A 21710-nucleotide genomic window follows, 5' to 3' on the forward strand; every position below is an offset into this window, starting at 1 on the left:
GCTGAGATGAGAAAATGCAGGGCACAAATCAGCTTTTCTGGAAGGAGGAGAGACATTTTCACAGGATCAGCTGCAGGTCAGGGAAAACTGCAAAGTCTAAACGTTTTTCATGTCATAACTTTGTCAGCTGTGCTGAAGTTGACAAGATGCTTACTCAGCACCCCAAGACATGTACCAAACTGAAGTAGCTGAATGTGTAAGCTATCCTAACTACTGAGATTCTTTAGCAAGCTGGTACCCAGAGGCTGGCTGCACAGCCCTGTTGCCCTGGGATGGGGGTCTCAGGACAGGAGTCGGATTGATTAATTCACCAGCCCATTCCCAGTACCTGTTCTGTGGCCGGTGCCAGTGCTGGATGTGAGGGTCTGTGCCTGCCTTCAGGAAGCAGCTTCTACTGCAGAGCATGTTCTTCAAAGAGGAAAACAGGAATCCAATTCACCTCACAAAGGGAAAGTGGGGGATTGGAGGCAGGAAGAAAGATAAAGGGGAAGGTTGATCTAGAGGCTGTGGGAGACAGAAAGGGGCTGAGATTTCCTACTTTCCTGGCTGCATCGTACTTGTCAGAGAAGGGAGCTGGGGTATGCTGAAGGGTAAGGAACAAGGTCAGTGTGCGGGGCGGGGGTGGGTGGGTGGGTGGGTTTTGCAGCTGGGCATTACAGTGAGCTCCAGCAGGGGAAGGTGGGGATTGGGGATTTGGGACCCACCAGCGCCCAAGAAGATGGGCCATGTGTGATAATAAAGCTCCTTTGAGGCTTTCTTATTAAAAGCATCTAAAATCCTCTCCCTGGCGATTCAGGGATTTGGGGTGACATACAACCACACTCCCAGCCCCTTCTCAACCACACTTCAGAAACAGTTCAAAGTTACACCAAGAATAGCCTGTGTTACCTGAGGGTAGGATTAGCCCCAAGCACTACAGGGCTGGAAGGCACCCCCTTTACACAACTGCTCTGCCTGCCATTTGCAAATGCCATGTTCATCAAACATCTGCTGACTGAAAACCCCTAGACATGCTGGTCACTCCCACAGCGGCCCAGGCCCCCGCAGCCCTCCTGTTGAACTGGGGGCCTGCCGCATCCGACAAGGTGGGAGCCCACCTACGTGGCAGACTCAACCCCCAAGGGGGCTCACTCTCGCCAAAGGCATTACCTGGGCTAACAGGGCTGTGGGTGGGGGACCAACCACTTCAGGAATGACAGACTTTAGGCCTAGGAGGGTCCTGCGGATCCTAACCCAGGCTGTCTATCAGAACCACTGACAAATTCTATTTTTAACACAGATCCCTGGGCCAGCTACAGACTACTGAATCAGAATTCCTAGGGATGGAACCTGGAAATCCATGTTTGCAAATGTCCAGGAGGTAGTTTTGATGTCTTCCCCTGCTGAAGAGCCATAACTTGGCCCAAGCCGCTCATTTCAGAGATAGTGAGACTATCCCAGGGAGGGGTGGGAAAAATGCACTGTCCAAGGTTACACAGACAAGCACTGTTTCCCTGGACAGCTTTGACAACACTGATGGTAAAGATGATGGCAGCCTTTACCATTTATTGGTGCTACCCTAAGCCCTGCACACGTATTAACTAACTGAATTCTCACAATCGCTCTATGAAATAGGTACTGTTATTCCTGTTTTTTCCAGGAGAGGAAAAAACTCAGAGAAGTTAATTCACTTCCCCAAGGTCACACAACTAGGAAATGGAGTCAAAAGCCCTATGTTCCTATCCAATTGGCAAACCTGCCTCAAATCACCAGGACCCTGATTGAGGGGTTTTGTTCCTCTCCAGTTCGTGGGTTGAGCTGCAGGGTCGGGGATGTTTCTGGGGAATGGTCTCTGCTCAGCTTTGCATCCTGACCTCTGGAGTCTGGTGGAGCCCAGAAGGTATATCTCATTCGCTAAGGGACCTACTTTTGCATGTATACCCTGGTCTGGGCATGGTTTATGTCTCTGGAGTTCAAGGTCCTTCAGATAAAGCCATGCTGCCGGTGGCAAGAAGGACCCACTGCTGGATGTGGGCAATAACAGGAGATTCAGCCTTTCCCAGTCCAGCCAGACTCCTGTGACACCCTCTTAGACTCTGGTTAGCGTCAGAGTCACCTGGGGTATCTGGGATTTTGTCCTCCTTGGTTTGGGGAAGATAAGTAACTACATTGGCTTTCCTTTTAATGCAGGGAAGAGGGATGTAATGGACAAAGGCTGAGCAGTGTCAAAAGAAGAATGTCACAGCCTCCTGATGTGGTTTCAGAATATAGGTGAGGTTTGGTGGGGTGGGGTCTGGAACCAATGACCAAGAAAGAATTCTTGAGACATCTTTGGTGCAAAAAGGTGGTTTTATGGATGCCTGGGTGGCTTGGTTGGTTAAGTGTCTGCCTTTGGCTCAGATCATGATCCCGGGGCCCTGGGATCGAGCCCCACATTGGGCTCCTTGCTCAGCAGGGGAGCTTGCTTCTTCCTCTCCCTCTGCTGCTCCCCCTGCTTGCGTTCTCTCTCTCTGACAAATAAATAAAATCTTTTTTTAAAAAGTGGTTTTATTAGGGGCCCCTGGGTGGCTTGGTTGGTTAAGCGTTTGCCTTCAGCTCAGGTCATGATCCTGGGGTTCTGGAATCAAGTCCCGCTTCGGTCTCCTTGCTCAGCAGAGAGCCTGCTTTTCCCTCTCCTCCCTGCTCATTCTCTCTCTCAAATAAATAAATAAAATCTTTTTTTAAAAAACGGTAGTTTTATTAAAGCACAGGGCAGGACCCATGGGCAGAAAAAGCTGCAATGGGGTCATGAGGAATGGCTGACTATATACTTTGGAGCTGGGGGAGGTAAGGAAAAGGGGAAGTTTTCAAAAGAACTTTCACATACTAAGGAGGACCTCCGGGATACTGCAGGCCTTGCTGTTATCAAGCTAAGGTTGTTTTTCCCTCTAGTAAGGCATTAACATTCAGACAGTTGGGAACCTCCTGGAGGAATGTCACACAGATCCCACCCAGGAGTGGGGTGTCAGCTTGTGCTTTGTCCTCAGCTAGCCTTCTGCTCCCTCATCACTTCTAATCAGTGCACACACATGGACCCTTCTTTGTCATTCACCGTTACCACTGGAGACCCCAAAAGCACCATCTGGGTCTGCGCCATACCAGGGACACACAAGGCAGATTACGCGGGAAGTCCTGGCCCTCGGGGGGGGTTCATAGTTCCAGAGGCAGAGGAAACAGGACATGTGGGCTTCGGAGGTAGGCATGCCTGGGTTTGAACTGCCACTCTGGCTCTTGGCAGGCTTGGACAAGTGACTTCTCTCAAAGTCTCAGTGTGCTTGTCATCACAACACCTACTTCAAAGAGGTACCGAGGGGAAGACAGGAAACTCAGGAGAAGGTAGCTGCGCAAGCAGGTGGGCACCTGGGGACACGCCCTCCCTGCCCCACACTAACGGAGACAAAGACCCTGAGTTGTTTAGGCGCCAGCTTTCAAGACAACAATGAGAAGGAAGGAATTCTTCCCCCGGAGTCAGAGTGGTAGCAAACTTTCGGGAACGCCCCTGGCAAAGGACACAGAAGCAGGGCTGCATCATGACTTTTGTTGGCCCTACCTTCATAAAAAAATATATTAAAAAATGATCTTTTAGGGATGCCTGGGTGGCTCAGTCGATTAAGCGTCTGCCTTTGGCTCAGGTCATGATCCCCAGGTCCTGGGCTGGAGTCCTGCTTCGGGCTCCTGGCTCTGCGGACAGTCTGTTTCTCTCTCTCCTCCCCCCACCCAGCTCGTATTCTCTCTGGTATCTCTCTCAAATAAATAAATAAAAATCTTTAAAAAAAAAGATCTTTTACAATTGCATTTGTATAAAAATGAATATAACCCAGGCTAGATTCATTATTCATTTTTTTGTAAAGATTTTTTTATTTATTTAAGAGAGCGAGAATGAGAGAGAGAGAGCACGAGAGGGAAGAGGGTCAGAGGGAGAAGCAGACTCCCCGCCGAGCAGGGAGCCCGATGTGGGACTTGATCCCGGGACTCCAGGATCATGACCCGAGCCTAAGGCAGTCGCTTAACCAACTGAGCCACCCAGGCGCCCCATTATATTCATTTTTGTCTTCTGATTTTAAGAGAAATGAAAATTACAATACTTCTGTGAGCTGTAGGCACTGTGTCTAATGAAGAAGTCAGTCCTGTACGGGGGCATCTTGGGTGCTGGGTGCTGGATGCTGGGACCAGGTCTTTTCCCTCCAAACCTGCTTCCTCCCACCCCACCCGCTGCCCCCACCTCTGTCTCAGCGCCCACGCTCTACCCAGCATGACCTCCTAGGCTTGGCCCATGCTGTTGACCCCCATAACAGAGACTTCATTGACGTTTGACAAAATCTACCCACTGAGCAACTCTGGCACCCAAGAATCTGCCCCCTCCCATACAACTCCTCTCAGATGCACCAGCTTTGTGATCTGTCAGCAGTGAAATGTGGGGAACTTTATGAGAACTTTTCGAATAGTTTCAGGAACTTGCTGGGCAGCTCTCTTTGGGTACTGTCACCCTCTCCTACACCCACGTAACTCAGGCATGGGTCCTTCCTGGCAGCACAGGCAGATGACCTTGGTCTTCCCTCCAACGAGCTCATTGGCATCTTGTTCATTTTGCACCCTCTTCCCCACTCCATCCCCAGCTGGGAGCCTGGCACACAGTAGGTCCTCAACACAAAATTGCAGATTGGATTAAAACTTAAATAACCCCAACTCTGCATGTCCCCAACAGCATTATCAGTTACTTGCTGCAAAACAACATCCAGATGCATTTCTGGGCAACTGCTATTTCAGGAACAGGGTTATTTGGGAAGCCGAGCCACGCTGGCTGGGTACGGAGCAGGCCGAGGGCCTCTGCCACGGTGGCTCCCTTCCTCCCTCTCCTAATCATTTGCTTGGCCATCGGCAGGATTAGACAACAGCAATTATCCCCACATGGTCTATTCCCAGAATTCAACGTTATTGGAGGAGAAAATGCAATTGTGCTTTTATCCAGTCATTTAAAAAAACAAAACAAAACAGGAGCCGTGGATTTCAAACTGCCTTTCAAATTTGATGAAAAGAAAAACAAACTTGAGTATTAGCCCCAAATTTTGCTGACAACACACTTCCGGGTCCCTTTGTCCTCCTCCCTGCTTGCTTCAGAAGTTTTCAGCCATTCCTACTGATCCCTGCCTGGTTCTCAGGCCAGGGGAGAGCATGTCTGGGGAGCAGGGAACTGATCTGCCAGCCTGAGGGGCCCCGGGAAGGGGAGGGTGCGGGGCGGGGGTGGGGGGGAGAGTGATGTGCCTGCTCCCCCAGCCCAGAGGAGCGACCCTTGCTGGGTCCTCACCGGTGACCGTGATGTAGGAAAGACATTATTAGGGTTTGAAGCCGATGGCCAAGAAGGGATTCTTGAGATGTCTTTGGTGCAAAAAGGTGGTTTTATTAAAGCACGGGGACAGTATCTGTGGGCAGGAAGAGTGGCCTCGGCATCCGGGGTCATGAGAAGTGGCCCATTGTATGCTTTCAAGTTGGGAGGGGGTCAGGGATAGCGTAGGTCTCTAAGGAATTTTGGAAGCAAGGTTTCCAGGACCTTGAGGGGGCCAGCTATTGTTGGGGAAAGGTCATTTACTACCGTCTAATAAAACCTGAGGCACGAGACCCTTCAGATGTATATCGGTGGGCCATATGCTTGGGGGGTGATTGCCAACACGTATCTTGGAGGGTTTAGAGATAAAGGAAATTTCCAAAGGAATTCTTATACGTTAAAGTAGACTTACAGGATCCTGGGGCGGGGGGCGGGTGGTCAGGCTAGGACTGCCTTTTGACCTTAGCAAAGTATTAACGTTGGGGCAGTTAAGTCCCTAGAGGAATGCCACTCTGCCTGTTTCAAGGACTTGTCAATGGGCTGTAGGTAGTAAGGAAATTTAATAATTTTTCTTCTGCCTTTGTTTCCCACATCAACCGGTGCTGCACCTCCTCTCCCATCACTGAGCCCGCGGCCCACTCGGCCACACCAGACCTTCATCAGCCAGTAGCCCAATCACCTACTATTTTAGGACCTAGAAGTCACAGGAGAGTCGGTATGCCAGACGCCCACACTGTATGATGGGGAAATGAGCTCAGAGAGAGAATGGGCCTTGCCTGGGTCACAGAGCAGATTGGTGGCTGAGAAGCAATTAGAAGCCAGGTCTCCTGGTTCCTGAGGTTCAGGATGGGGAGAAAACACTGGGGAGCTACATTCAGGGGACCCCATTTTTAGGCTAGCACTGCTTGCGTATGGTCTCTTACCACACCCCCACCTGCTCTGGCCGCACCAGATATCTTTTAGACCTCGAGGGGCCATGGTCTCGTTCAATCTCCTCTCTAGGTTGCTGCACTTGTGTTTCTGTGCCCATGACCCCTCTCTTATGCTAATGCTTCAACTTTTCAAGCCCATCGCTCCAAGAATGAATTGAACAGTCCTCGGTGTGAGCACCTCACTGTACTCGTACTACCTTAGTTGAAACTACAAGTTCATGTATTTGTTTCCCCACTAGCCTGGGAGGTCTACATCGGTGTCTCTGTCTTGCTTCCTGCTGCTTCCCTCTGTGTCTAGAATACGGTCTGGCACACTATAGGCTATGAACAATCATAGACAGATAAAGAAGTAGTCTCATATGATCCCAGTAACAATCCTATGAGATGTCAACCTCCCCATTCCACAGAAGAGAAAACTGAGGCTCAGAAAAGAGCCCTGCCCATTGTGACCCCTGCCCACTGAGCTGGTAGAGCCAGGATTTGGAGAATCCAAGTCTTCTGACCCCAGGTCAACATTTTCTTTATTACGACCCCCTTCCTGGCGTAATAACTGAACTAAAAAAGTTCCAGTTCACACCATTTTGGACCTGTGCGTTACAACTGGGGTGGGCTGGCGAGTAGAGAAGTCACCCCATAGCACTGGAAGACAACGTGGGGAGGGGGTAATGAAGGAAGACTTTGCTAATCATTCCCTCTGCTACAAGGAGCACTTGAGGCAGCCAGCCTGGGAGCCCCAATTCACTCCTAGGTTAAGGCAGGAAGAACAGGGACCCTTCCAGACCAGGGCTGAGGAGGCAGTGCAGGGCCGCTCTGCTCCAGGGAGCACATGCCTGGGAAGTTTGGGCTTTGAACAAAGGGTGTGGCATCTTTTTTTAGGATTTTATTTATTGATTTGAGAGAAAGAGGGAGAAAGAGAGCATGAGCGGGGGGGGGGGAGCAGCAGAGGGAGAGGGAGAAGTAGACTCCCCACTGAGCAGGGAGCCCAATGTGGGGCTCAATCCCAGAACCCTGGGATCATGGCCTGAGCCGAAGGCAGATGCTCAACTGACTGAGCCACCCAGGCGCCCCCGGCGTATCATCTTGATTAAGAGGGAAATACTTAGTAGGAGGCGACAATTAAGTATACTGACAACAACAAGCATTGGTGAGGATAATGGAGTGACTAGAACTCTCACACATGGCTGGTATGACTACTGATCCGTTTATCCACTTTGCAAACCGGCAGCATCCGACTAAAGCTCAACATACTAATACGGTATGACCCAGCAATTCAAATCCTGGGTAGATCCCAACATAAGTGACTGCTTGTTTCCACCAAAAAGCATGTACAAAAGCGTTTATAACCCTCAAATACTTCTGATGGGAACGTAAAATGGTGCAGCCACTGTGCAAAACAGTCTGGCAGCTCCTCAGAAGTTTATACACAGAGTTACCATGTGATCCGGCAAGTCTCCTCCTAGACAGATACCCAAGAGAAATGAAAACCCACGTCCACCCAAAAACGTGCACATAAATGTTCATAGCAGCATTATTCAGAATAGCCAAAAAATAAAAAATAAAAAGTAGACACAATCCAAATGTCCATCAACTGCTAAAAGGATAAATAAAATATGGTCTACTCACACGATGGGATATTATTTGGCAGTAGGGGAAATGAGGAACCGGTACATGCCACTGTGTGGATGAATGGCGAAAAATGAGGCCCAGTGAAAGAAGTCAGTCACAAGAGACCAGATATCATATGATCCCTGTCATATGAAATGTCCAGAATAGGCAAATCTATGTAGGGAAAGAAAGTAGATTAGTGGTTGCCGAGGGATGGCAGGGGAGGGGGAGCTGGAGAGAGTGACTGCTGATGGGTACGGGGTTTGCTTGCAGTTGCCACAAACTGGAAACAAAAATGTCCAACAACAGAATGGGTGGGTAAACTTGTAAAGGAGTGAACCACTGTTTATGATATAATTATGAGTGCAAAGCAGCAAACCATGAAAGAGTACAGACAGTCTGGTATGAAATTTTAAAGCAGACAAAACTAATCTAAGACGACAGAAGTCAGAATAGCGGCGGCTCTGGGGGCTGCTGACTGGGAGGGGCCCGAGGGGACCTCGTGAGGTACGGGAAATGCCCACCTTGATCTGCGGCGTAGTTACATGCTGCACCTGTATGTAAAACTCACTGGGATTGTGCCTTCTACTGTATGTAAGGTATAAGTCCCATCTCAGTGTTTAAAAAGTAATTAAAAAAAAAAAAAGAGGCTCAAGTGAAAAGACCAAGGCTCAAGTCCTGGCTGTCAGGCCTTTGTGAGAGTCCCTGTCCCTCGGTGTGCCTCGTTCTCCATCCTCCAGACATCGGACCAGATGGTTTCAAAGAATCCAACTGGCACTGACAGTCTGAGATTCTGCGAATTCACATACCTATTTGTCACTGAGTTTGTTGGGAAATCTGGCAAGTGCTTGCCATCAATGCGGTGTGAAGAAAAAGGGGGCTGGTTGGCTGCTGTGGGCTCAGCCTTATTTCCAAGGAAGGCAAGGTCTTTGGAAAGTGGGTGGGAACACCCTGCCTCCAGGAGGGAATGTCACTTTCAATATGAATCATCTTTGGCATCCAGCAACTTGCTCTGGGAATAGATACCCTGACTCACTTCTCCCTGACAGGAACAAGACTTGCTACTAAAATTTCAGATTTCAAGAGAACCAGCACAGCCCAAATAGCCTCTCAGAGGCGGAAAAAAAAAAAAAAAAAAAAAAAGAAGAGGAAATCAGCCTAGTAACCAACCAGGAATCACAGAGGGGATGGGCGTCTTTGTACTGAAGACCGGACGAGGCCCAAAGGAGGCCGCCGGCTCACATGGCTGCTGGCGCCAGGGCTGGGACGGGGACCCGAGGCTCCTGACCTCGAGTTTTCTTTTTACAACAACCTGCTACTATAGTTTTGAGAGAAATAAATTATGCTCTGTGCTGGTGGGAAGCCTTTTAAACAAAAAGAAAAAGAAAACAGCCAAGATGCATCTTAATTAGAAAGTGCTTGGGAAAAAAATCTTTGAGGGAGGAGGGTGCAGAGAGCACCATGCCACGAATGGTCTGCAGCCTAAGAGAGTGAAAATCCAGCAGGCTACCTCAGAGGTGAGCGTTTTGCTCTGACAATTACCCAGTGTGACCTGAGGTACTTTCTAGTCTTTAGGAGGTAGCGGCAAAATCATGGATGTGTCATTCAAGGCCACAGGGAGATGCCCTCCCCACAGGACTGCAGCATCTGACCGGCAGCTGCCAGTTCTGCCTGTCCTTCACATGTGGGGTTAATATTTTCATCCCATTACCCTCCTTGTGCTAAAAAGCCCATCTGCCAGTGACCAGCGCTTCTAATCCATTTCCTCTGCACTTTGACAGCCACCAGCCTCCGGATGGAGCAGCCATGGCTCCCAAAACATGTGACTCCCCCGAAGGTTTGCTTGCTGCCCTTACGCCTGACCCGTTCTATGCAAGGAATTGCAACATCACCACTTCCGACGCAGATGACAGCCCCTTCTCAAAACAAACTCAAAGCCTGGGTCAGGAATGTGCACCACAGCCTGCTAAGAATCAGTGAGCAACATGGCCTGACAATGATTTTCCAAGAACTATGGATGGATACTGGGTGTTTTTGCTTTTCAGAAAAAAAAAAAAAAAAAAAACCTCATAAAAGTGGATATGGTATTTTCAGCCAGATAAATCAACGTGTTCTGCTACCCAACAGCAGGGAAGGTGGGAGGGGGACCGGGAAGGGTGTACATGCATGCCAGGCAGGGTACTGGGGCGACCTAACCCTGCCCCACCTTCACAGGTGAGTAAACTGAGGTTCGGAGAATTTTGTGACGTGCCCAATTTCATTCAGTTGGTAAGTGCTGAGGATCTGAATCCAGGCGTACCTCTAACATCAAATTGCTGCCTCCCAGAAACAAGCTCAGAGATCCGTGGAAACATGGAGTTCTGTGGAAAACTGCAGAAGCAGGTGGTTTTCACAAAGGTCTCTCTGGCAAAGTGTGCAGTTCCCTAGGCAGCTATGCTGGTAGAGTAACTCTCACCCCCACAGAAAGATCCAGTGAGACTGGGGTGTATGTGTAGGAGACTCTGAGCATTTTGCAGAAGGCACTACGAAGTCACACGCCAAAAAGCAATTGTAAAAGTGACATCTTGGGACCTGGATTTATTCCCTCTTCAACATCATATTTGCTCCGTTTACAAGGCAAAGATAATTTTTCCCTCTGCCAAGGCCGAACATTCCCAGCCTGTGATCTGAAAATCATGCTGTGTTCATTTTGCCTCTTAACTCACCCAAGTCCATAAATCATCCCTGGAAATGCGGATTTGGTTGGCAGTTCTATCGGGGACTCATAAGGCAGAGGCGGAATCCAATTTGGCGCTCTCACGGTCGTCCTGAGCCGGCTAGGCGACGCGAGCATCTCCATGCTCCACAGAGAAGACCCCCAAGCAGCAGATCTGCTGAGTGAGCAGGACCCTTGCTCTTACGGGGTTAGTCTGCTGATTCTAAATGCACTTTGTGACAGAGGAGGAAGTCAAGGTGGCTGAAGAGAATGAGAGGAAGAGAGCAAAGCAGGATCCAGCCCCCCCCAGCCAAACCTAGGACAAAGGGCTAAGGGAAAACAGGGCAGGGAGAGACTGCAGCGGGCAATTCATTCATTCCAAAACATTTATTGAGAGCCCACTACATGTTATGTGCCAGGCACTGTTTCTTTCCTTGGAATATAATTATTTTCCCAAGTATTTTTTTAACAAAAAGAACAATGGCAGCAGCTTACCGTTAACAAGTATACATGGACGGGAACATGTAGGCACGCGGGCAGGTGCTGCACATGAACTTTATCTAATCTCCACAACTGCTGGGTGAAGGAGGTATTATCCTCATTGTACAGATGGAGAAAATGAGGTGCAGAGAGATTACGAAACTTGCCCACAGTCACATGACTCGTAAGTGGCAGAGCCAGGATTCAAACTCAGGCAGGCATGGTTCTCAAAGCCATACTACCCTCAACTCATTGTGCTGACGGCCAAAGGCATGCTTTGCAATCCTGTGTTTTTGGGTTATTGGGCTATGTTGGGAGAAAAGAGGAACATCTGAATCTTTTTTCCAAGCCCTGAATACTCAGCTAACTAACTAGTGATGTGTGGAGATGGGTGGCTGCAGACCCTGGCCATGAAGTGCGTGTCCTCCCCAGTTCCCATCAGGGCAGGGCAGTAGAAGATGCAGCCTCACCAACCCTGAGACCATCCCTCTGCCCTGTTCCCTTTTCTGTGGCCACCATATGTGGTCACTGGGGGGACAGGGCAGCACAGTGGCTTATGGACTGGGTTTTGGAGCTTGACAGCCTTGTAATCAAGGCTCTGCTTGATAACTGTGTGACTAAACAAGTCCTAAAACTTGCCTAGCCTCAGTGTCCTCATCTGTGAAATGGGGATAAAATGGGTGATATATTCCTTACAAGGGCTGTGAGTAGGACACAAGAGAATGTAGCTACAGTGGCTGGTGTGATGCATGTGCAGGGGGCAGGTGGGCTCTTTACCCCCAAATCATACACCTCCTGACAGTCTGCTCCTACTAAAGCTCCGCAAAGTTCTACTTCCTGGTGGTGATCTGGCCATGACCATAGGCCTGCATTTCAACAATCTGGCCTTGGTCAGTTTAGCTAATCTCAGAGTGGGTGGTGCAAAGAGCAGAGGGCTGGGACTCAGGCCACCAGAGTCCAAGTCCCCAGTCCTGTAATGTGCTGTGTCTCCTTGGGCAAGTCCCCTCCCCTCTCTGACCTTGGTTCCCCCCCTGCCCCACCCGACTCAGATGAAGGAGTGGGACTTGCCTTCAAAGGGCCTCTCTGGTGGCACCCTCCCAGGACTCTGTGCCCAATGTGACCTTCCCTCCTGCTAAGGGAAGATGAAGTTAGCATGGCTCACTCTGGCTTCCTGCAAGGATTAATGCTCATTAAGTGCTTCAGGGCTGGAAGCTGACACCAGTGCAAGGTGTCACTTACCACCTGCCCGGAAACTCTTATCCGGCGGGAGGCTGATTTATTCCATGGCCTTGAACCTTAACCTTCCGCTGCCTAAAAATTCCTCTGTAAGCTGCTTAAATGAGGGAGTGAACAGGACACTGCCCGCCAGTGGGCTGCCCACCCACGAGCTCTGCCATGGGCACTCCAGGGCTGGGGAAATAGGGCAGGAGGGATCGGGGCTTGGAAAGCCCTGGAGCCCTTTGGCGGGTTCCTGGGTCCTGGGGTCTTGGACACGCTCCAGTCAACATGGGAGAGGCCCACACTGTCCTAAGAGCCTTACATCATCCTCATAGCCGCTGACTTTAAGAATGCCAGTCGTGGATATGTGAATATGAGCACTTCTCATGTCTTAACTCATTTAGTTCTCCAAACAGTCCTGTGAGCAGGCAGTACTGTGGTCCCAACTTTACAGCTGGGACCCCGAGGCCCAGAAAGGTTAGGAAACTTGCCCAGGTTCACACAGCTAAGAAGTGGCACAGCAGCATGCAAATGCAAGCCATCTGGCCCCTGAGTCCATGCTCCTCAGCCGGCTTACTTATTGTCCTTCCAAGTCCCAGCAGCAGCCCTTCCTACAGGTAAGGAAGCTGGGCCTTTGTGTACCGAGCCACTGTGCTTTGTGGCATTTCCGGCTGTGTCACGGCTGCCTCCTCTCCTCCCCCCCAGCCCCCCACCCCCAAATGCGTTCTTCAAGTGGCAGACTTGCCCCTGGAACTTATGAGTGATCAGAACGCTGCCATCGAGTGCCCGCTCTGGGCCTGGCTCCGGGCGAGGCCTTCGTCCATCTCCAGTCTGTCACCATGGGCCCTGCCCCACCCCGCAGTCTGAAGCTACACAGCTACTAAGTGGCAACACAGAGGTTCTCCTCAGGCCTGCTTAGATCCAAAGTCCACACTCTGCCCACCACACCTGGCTGGACGCTAACAGGGACATTTGAGTGACGTCTCAGAGGAAGGGGAACGAGGCAGGGATCTGCCATGGCCTGGGCCACAAGGCAAGGAGCAGGCTGTGGCCTTGCTCGCAGGCCTGGGGTCTTGGGAACATTTTATGACAGGGTCTGCTGAGCCAGAGGTTAGGAAAAAGGAAGCCACTTTGACTCTGAATCATTAAGGATACAAAAACTGGCTTGAGAGATACCTTACTCGGCAGTCTTGCTCCCAGAGTGAGAACAGATTCAAGAAGGGGTTCATGGGCAGCTGGGAGGGGAATTCAATTTAGTGAAATGCTGCACAGGAGACCAGGCTTGGCACCTGATGTTCTCACTGCAAAGTCAGGCACCAGTATGAACTCGTGACTCTTCCCCATATGCAGCCCTCTGGGCCCTGCAGGCCTGGGCAGGGGTTTGCTAAAGCCCATGTCCAAACAGCTTAGCCAAGTGGGGGGGGCATTGCTGTCATCTGGCCTTCCCGGCAGGGCTCAGTTTACAGTGAAGTCACTGAGGATGGCAGTGGCCAGAGCCCAGCCATATGCCACCTACCAGCCCACATGAGTCTGGAAAAAGAAGGGGGAGGGTGACAAGCAGCTTAACTCAGGCCAGTTCACCTACTTCTATCTTTGGGAATAGTATGGCTTTGAAGTCCCTCATGGATCTACCCCAAACTAGAACCCCCTCGTCTGGGTGCTTTCCCATAAGCTTCTGTCTCATAAGACACATTTGTAGGTAACCACGGTCATAGCCACTATCAATTAAGTAGGTTCTGTGTCAGGCAGGCCCTAGGCTGGGGTTCTGATATTTTCATTAGTACCACTGTGCAGAAAAACTCAGGCTCCCAAAGAAATGACTTGCCTAAGGTCACACAGCTGGGAAGTGGTACATAAGCATTTGTTGAGTGAAAGACAAAACTGAGACCAGCTCTCCCTGCCCAGTTCCCCGGGTCCCTGCACATCCTCCTTTCCCAGGGGCCAGACGCCCACTGTGACCCCTTTCCTATCTGCAGAGGAAAGATGCTGTCTCACTATCGGGACTGTTGCAGGCACTGGATAATGGGCACCCAAGGGAGTAGCTGCTCTGGGAGACAGACACCCAGGGGACCTCAGGACTTCCCATGGGCTCACCTGGGCAACTGCTGACTGCATGTATTATACTGTAAATTGCAAATCACTCACACATACTTGGCCCTTTGCGTGTTCATACGTACTCTCACAGCAGTCCAGTATGAAGGACAAATGAGCAGGCGGCCATAGAGGTTAAGTGACTCAGACTTGGCCACACAGACAGCTCAGGACAGAGTGAGGACTTGCACCCAGGTCTTCTGATCCAAGGTCCAAGTTTCTTTCCATCATTCTAGCTGCCCACTTTCTCCATCAGGTTTGGTGATTGAAAGGGACTGAAGAGTTGAGATGCAAAGGACAGCCCTGAGGAATTTTACACAACAGGACGTGGCTTAGCCCAGGCCTACTTATAATGCTCCCCATGGTGCTCCCTCTGTCCCTGTGGATGGTCTGAGCAACAGCTATGCCCATGCCGTGCAGTTTCAGAAATCAGCTCCCCTGACTTCCACTAATTCCCTGAATATCTGCAAACTGTTAGAAGGCGGGGGAAGCCTCCATGGTTCCATCCCAGATTTACACTAGTAGCCAAAGCTCCAAAGACTGTGGTGAGGCCCACATGGGCCCCCTTTCCCCAGGTCTGATGAGGGTCGTTGGGGAACGTCTGTGTTCCAAGACAGAGAAGACAGGCAGGCTCCTGGACAGAAATCCACACATTTCATGTTTGAGGTTAAAGAAACATCTGTCTTCCTCTCTTCTGATTCAGGAGTCCTCCCTAGGAATCTATCCTAAGACAATATTTTATACACAAAGATGACAACTGCTGAATTATTTTTAATAACAAAAAATTGGAAACGACTTCTGTCCAACATTAGCAGGATGGTTAAATGAATTATGGCATATCCATGCAATAACTGCAACCATTAAAAACATTCTTTATGACAAAATTTGAGTAAGTTAGGGAAACACTTATGATGTAACATTAAGCCAGAGAGAGAGAGGACATAAAATTATATATCGAAGGGAAAAAAGCAGAGAAGATTGGAAGGAAATGAACAAGATTCAACAGAGGCTGCATCTATGTGGCAGAATGAGTTATTTTTTGTCTGTTTTCCATTTTTTGATATTTTTTCTTTTCCCCTATGTTCCTATGATAATCAGAAAAATGAAAGAAGCTACCCAAAATTCTCTCTCTCTTAGACATACACACACACACCCACACCCACACCCACACACCCACCCACACACACACACCCCAAGGGGAGTGAGTTATCTGAACATCCAGAAATGATGTGATGCTGACTGGTTAGAGGGAGGAAGGCAGGTCCCGTGTACCTCTTCCCATAACACAAGCACTTTCCCCAAGACCATACATGTGGGGGCCATCCCTTTAAATCTGCCTCGAAGATCTTCCTGGGACTTTTCATCTGGCTTGGTTCTTTGGTTCTGGACCTCAGGAGCCTGTGTCTCTAAGTAGTGAGGAACACAGCAGGTGAATCTCTGTCTCCAGCCCCGGACAACTGTCTCTCAGGGAGGAAGCAAGCCAGGCCGCCTCCGGCATCTTTTCTGGAGAAAGGCCTGCCGAGAGGAGAGCTGGTGACTTGGAAGGGTGTTAAATTTGGAATGTGAGGCCGTGCCCACAATAAGGCACTCTGCAGACTCTCCAGCGGAGACAGGCTTTCGAGTTAGGAGAACCCGTGGCTGGAAAGGGAAGAGACACGAGCAAGTGAGGCGGCAGGTCACACAGGAGCTGCCGACACGAGGCAGCACCCGTGCTGCTCCCTGATGAGTGACGGTTCTGTCCGTCCACCAGCTGAGCATGCAAGACGCATCCACAGGACCCTAAAGGCGGCACATGCGCCCACCTCATCAGAAACGTGTTCCGTTTCTCCACGAACTCACCCGAGATTGTCTAAGAGCTATGCTTGGGGGAGTGGATTTAAACCCAGTCGTCTGTGTCCTTCAGAACTCCAAACCTGCTCCTTGGAAACAGGTCTCCGTTCCTCACCATCCCCAGTCACACGTCCAAGTGTGTTTGCTCTAAAACACAGATGCTAAGTGCGTACAAAGAGTGTAAAGTGAGAGGGAAGCGTGTTGGCTTCCCCAAATCTAGAGGCTCAGAAGCCTCAATAGTCCAGAAGGAACTCAGACTTGGGAGCCTCCCAGGTATGGGGAAACAGGGACACAACTCAGCGGTGGGGGGGGGGGGGCGGGGGCGGAGAAGAGCCAAAATTGAATTCCACTCAGCCACCAGAGGGGCAGTGGTTCTCCCCAACACCAACTCACCAAACATGTTGCCCTCATAGCCGTCTTTTGTGAGTGGCCGGAGCTCGTTTTTCCCCATTGCATAAAGCTTGTAGCTCTGCCAGGCGAACTGCATCATCTGCAAGAAAAAGCAGGAAACCGAACCTGAGATGGCAATTCCCAACCATGTGCACTGGCCACCTGGCTTTGCCCTCCGCAACAGGATTTGAAACCACATTTAAAAAATAGTCTTCCAAACTGAGGAAGACGACTTCCTCTCACATAGTTCTATTCATGGTGACGACCCCACGAGCCCAGAGTCTACCCACAGAGGCCTGAGAGAAGACACAGAAAGCACTAAATATATTCTAGACATCCTTCAGTGCCACAGTGAAAAGCCACCTCTTCCATGAAGCCTTCCTGCTTTGCTCTGGCCTAAAGTGGTCTTCTAAAAGGAAGATAACACCTCACTGAATGATGCCTGGTATAATCTAATAAAGCAATCCCCTGGGCTAGGGATTATTGGCTCCGTTCTGCAGATAAGGAGACTAGGCAGAGACCTGAGGTAATCTGTCCAAGGTTACCCAGAGTCCGTGAGAGTGCTGGGAACCAAACCCATGCCCTGTGGCTCCGAAACCTTAAGTCTGTCCCCAAAGCCTCTTTTCTGTCCCCTAAAGTCACCACAAGTCTCTCCAAACTTTTCCGACACTTGCCTTGACCTACCCTGGCCATCCCAGCTTCCCTAGCACCCCAGCTGCTCACTTACCAGTTTTTGTTTCCCGAGCTATAAACGATAAGCTCCTCAAAGCCAGAAACTACGCCTGCCTCAGTTTCCCCCACAGCATCCAGCACAGGGCTTGGCACATGTAGGCAGCAATGAGTTATTTATCAACTTTGTGCCCCAGTCCGTGCACGAGTGCTTACTACATACACTAAGGCAACTATGTCAGTCCCTAGGGAACATCACGCAGGCACCTTGGTCCCCCAGTCGCACTTAGCCTGGAGGCCAGAGGAATGCAAGCTGACACGTGAGCTCAGCCCTGCTCTCCCAGCCCCTGGGGCTCACCTCTCTAGGGTGCTGCCTTGTTGCCTCTGCCTGGCAGGCTGCTTGGGTGACAGCAGGGCAGGCAGCTGAGGCACAGCTGGGGGCCTGGTGCCCAGGGAGGCAGCTGGTGTAATGTAAAGGACTCAGGCTTCGCGGCCAGAGACGTCTGTGTTCTCATCTCACCTCTGCTTTGACCTTGGCAAGTGACTAAACATCTCTGAGCCTCAGTGGACTTCTCTTTGAAATGGGATAATAATAGGGGCTGTTTTGCTGAAAGGTTTAGCCCCCAGTCCTAAAAGGTTTCCGTGAAAGAAAGTAGCTGGAAACACTCAGTTTCTGACCTGCCACAGCATGTGATTGAAAAGCACTAGTCCTCTGCCCTCCTCAGCCTCTAAAATCCCCGTCTGGTCCCCCAAGCCACAGCCACCACTCCTCCTTCCATCCATCCTTGGGTTCTCAAACTTTGTAGGCGTGAGAATCACCTGGAGAGCTTACTGAATCAGACTGTCAGCCCCATCCTTGAATTTCTGATTCAGCAGGTTTGGGGTGGGCCCAAGAACGTGCCTTCTAACGAGCTCCCACATGATGCTGCTGGTCCACAGGCCACCCCTGAGAACCGCGGATCTGGTACACGTGTTTATTTCTATTTCTCACCTCACCTCCAGACACTGTCTGGCACTCTACTTTTCTCCTTCTATCTCCCGGCCTGCCTTCCATGCCTCTTCCCCCTCCTTCTGGACATCTCCACCCTCATCCTCCATGCTCTGCCGTTCTGGGCGCCAAGGCTTAGGAGCAGTCTCTTCCAGGCACATCTGGACCGTAACTTCTGCTGTGCTTGCCGCTGCGGCCCAAATACACAGGCCAGGAGGGCAGATGTGACAAATCTACGGCCCACGCCCCCCGTGAAATGGCAGAATGATCCAGCAGCACCTGTCCACTTCACAGATGTTCAAACTGAGGCTCAGACGTGGAAGTGATCAGGACGGCACAGCCAGCAGGGCTGGAACCAGGCTCTTTCAACTCCCAGGCTGGCCGACCCTACCCTCGTGCTCGGCCTGGTATGTGGCTTCCCATGTGACACACATGCAAATGTCATGGTAACGCATGCCAAGCACTTGGCATGGGCTTTGAGTCCTAGTTCCATTCCTCTGTTATTTTCTACTTATCCTGAATTGGCAATAACAGAAACTAATTGCCGGGTATGAGTGCTTAAGGGGGACTGGCCTCCTCCCTCCGTCTCTCTTATCTGGAGTCTCCCTCAGTTAAGTCAATGTGAGTTGCGGTGTGTGGGGGAGAACAGCAGGAGGCTGGTAAAACATAAATGACAGCAGGAAAGCAGCAGGAGAGGTCTGGAAGGGGGAGGACGGCACCCTCCCCTCCAAACCCGTCCTGCTTAAGAGAAAGAGAGAGAGAAGTGGGTGTACCTGAGTAATTAGGAGAATCGTAGGTTATCTACATGTTCCCAGAGGAGCTCCCACTGCAGGGACGTGGAGACGTTTGGAACGGGGCCCGTTACCTCAGTCATCCACATCAGCAGAGGGGAACGAAGGCACCAATAATCCCTCTGCCACCTGGGACTGGATTCAGAAGGCAGCCAGAGTGGCTCTCAAACCGCCCCCCCCCCCCCCCGCCTCCGCCCGGACACACTTGTGTCTCCCATCTCGGGTCACAAGTGGCTCAACCTGGGCACTGGATGAGCAGAAGACAGGAAAAGACCCCCAGCCAGGCAGTCCTTACTTCTCTTCCTAAAGCACCCTAAGCAAGCACCGACCCGGTGTCCTGTCCTGTGCCAGCTACAGTTTGGGCTAGAGCCCCAGTGGGAAGGCTACTCTGGCCCCGCCTTCTACCTCCTTGCCCACTGCTTATCTTCTTTCAGATCCCAGTTGAAACAGCACTTTTGCAGGAGGCCACCTCCCCCGCCACGCCTGAGTCAGGCCCCCACTCCTTCCCCACATTCCTGATGCCACAGCCCACAGCAGCCTGCAGTCAAGCTTTTATACAGTCGCCCCCCCACCCCCAGCCCCTAGTCATTGCTGCATGTCTTGCAACTCAACCAGGGACTGGCACATACTAGGTGCTCACTAAATATTTGCTGAATGGCTATAAGAACAGGAAAATGGGGGCACCTGGGTGGCTCAGTTGTTGAGCATCTGCCTTCGGCTCGGGTCATGATCCCAGGGTCCTGGGATCAAGCCCCGCATCGGGCTCCCTGCTCTGCGGGAAGCCTGCTTCTCCCTCCTCCCTGCTCCCTGTTTGTGTTCCTGTTCTCACTGTGTCTCTCTCCGTCAAATAAATAAATAAAATCTTAAAAAAAACCCACAAAAAACAAGAAAATGGCTGTAGAGTTTAACAGATGGTTGGCAGACTGGTAGACCACACACGTCCTGGGTAGGATAGGTAATGGGTCAGAGGGGAGAGGCTTCTGGGCAACAGGGGCACTAAGAAGAGGGCAAGTGTGTGTCTCAAGTGGGTACCCAAGCGTCCTGATGGACACAGAGGACTGGGAGGGGCACAGGAAGAGGAGGAAGCACAGAAAAGCTATCTCACTCTGGAGCTGGCGATACGTGCCTTAGGTGACCCCTGGACTGGGCTTTAGAGGTGGACAGACCCTCGCTTTGTGTTAGGCAGTTCTAAGACCTCAAAGGTCATCCAGACAACCTCCTGCCCCATGCAAGTTCCTTAATAAAAGATTAAGTAATGCCTCTTTGAACACCCCCAGTGATGGGGTGCTCACCACCTTACCCAGCAGCCCATTTCACTACAGTTTCACAAAATTCTTCCTTAATCGGTCCAAATCTGTTTTCCCCTATGGGCCATGGAGAAGACAGTTCATACTGCCTTTATACCAGAGACCTTCAGACAGGGGGAGCCAACTCTCCAGTCACCTTAGGCTGTCTGTTGGCCCACTGAGCAGCCCAGCTCCTTCAACAGTTCCCCTCCTGGCAGATCTCTGAATTCCCTGAAACCGCAGACCCACACATCATCATGTTTTTCCGGGGTGCCCCGAGACTTTGTTGCCCATTTGTTATGGTTGGCTATACTTTTGTTAATGAGCAGAAACCAAAGTGCAGACACTCCCTGGTTACATCTGGACCAGATCCTGTGGGCGTGGACTTGCCATTTGTCCCTAATAATTTTATCCTGTAGGACTCTGCCTACCATTCTGTGCTGTCAGGATCTTTCTGGAACCAGATCTTATAATTCAATGTGCGTGTGTCTGCCTGCTTTGGGTAATCTGCAAACTTGATAGGACAGCCATCTGTGTCTCCTCCCCCCGCCCCCTGGAGTTTTGGACAGACACACTAAACAGAGGGCCTGAGAACAGCGTTGGAGAAATTGCAGCAGAGGCTTTCCTCCTGGATGTTGCATTTTAAGTGTCACCTGTTATCAAGTGAGGAACCCACCAATCAATACAACCCCCATGTCTCCATTTTTGTACATGAAGATACTGTGAAGGACAGGGCTGAAACACAAAAATACTCCCCTACCATAGCTAGTACAGAAAAAGATAAATTGCTGCATTTTTTTAAAAGGAAAATCAGGGGTTAGACGGGCACGATTTATTCTTAGAGAACCCATTTTGGCTCCTACAAATCATCATTTTTTGTTCCAAATGCTTGCAAATCACTAACTTAAAAACCTATTAGTGCCTCCTGGGAGGCTATAATCAAAAAGATGGACAATAACTAGTGTTGGCCACAATGGGGAGAAATTGGAACCCTCATACGTTGCTGGTGGGAATGATAATGGTACAGTCACTCTGGAAAACAGTTTGGCAAAAAAAGTTAAATAAAAAGTTCCCATGGGACCCAGCAACTCCACTCCTATGGACCTGTGCAGAAAAGAACTAACAGCTGGCCAGAGACTTCCATCCCTAGAAAAGGCCTGCCTGCAAGGTTGGTCCTTGGCTGGTGTCTGGGAAGGAGGATTTCACGGGTGTCCCCATCATCCTCTAACTGGTGAGGGTGGTTTCCTGTACAATCTGTGATGCTGAGTACCTACCTGCTCTCCTTCTGGGAGTCTAGGATTTTGGTATGTGCTAAAATGGTACCCATGTGACCAGTCCCCAGTAAAAACCTCTAGCACTGAGTCTCTAATGGGTTTCCCTGATAAATAACACCT

The 21710-nt window shown here is 50.5% G+C and overlaps 1 protein-coding gene across 4 annotated transcripts in view; it reads right to left on the bottom strand.

Moving 5' to 3' along the window:
- The window catches only part of MAN1C1 (mannosidase alpha class 1C member 1), a 152465-nt gene that overhangs the window by 83004 nt on the left and 47751 nt on the right, over positions 1-21710 (bottom strand). For all 4 annotated transcript variants that reach the window (XM_088022558.1, XM_088022557.1, XM_088022556.1 and 1 more), the window contains exon 2: positions 16586-16682. In XM_088022558.1, coding sequence (XP_087878684.1) covers positions 16586-16682 — 97 coding nt within the window. The remainder of the gene's footprint in view (positions 1-16585; positions 16683-21710) is intronic.

Source organism: Eumetopias jubatus, unplaced genomic scaffold (genome assembly GCF_037043125.1).
Source record: "Eumetopias jubatus isolate StellerSeaLion01/CBP00866 unplaced genomic scaffold, mEumJub1_p1.0 scaffold_4, whole genome shotgun sequence".
NCBI classification, from domain to species: Eukaryota; Metazoa; Chordata; class Mammalia; order Carnivora; family Otariidae; genus Eumetopias; species Eumetopias jubatus.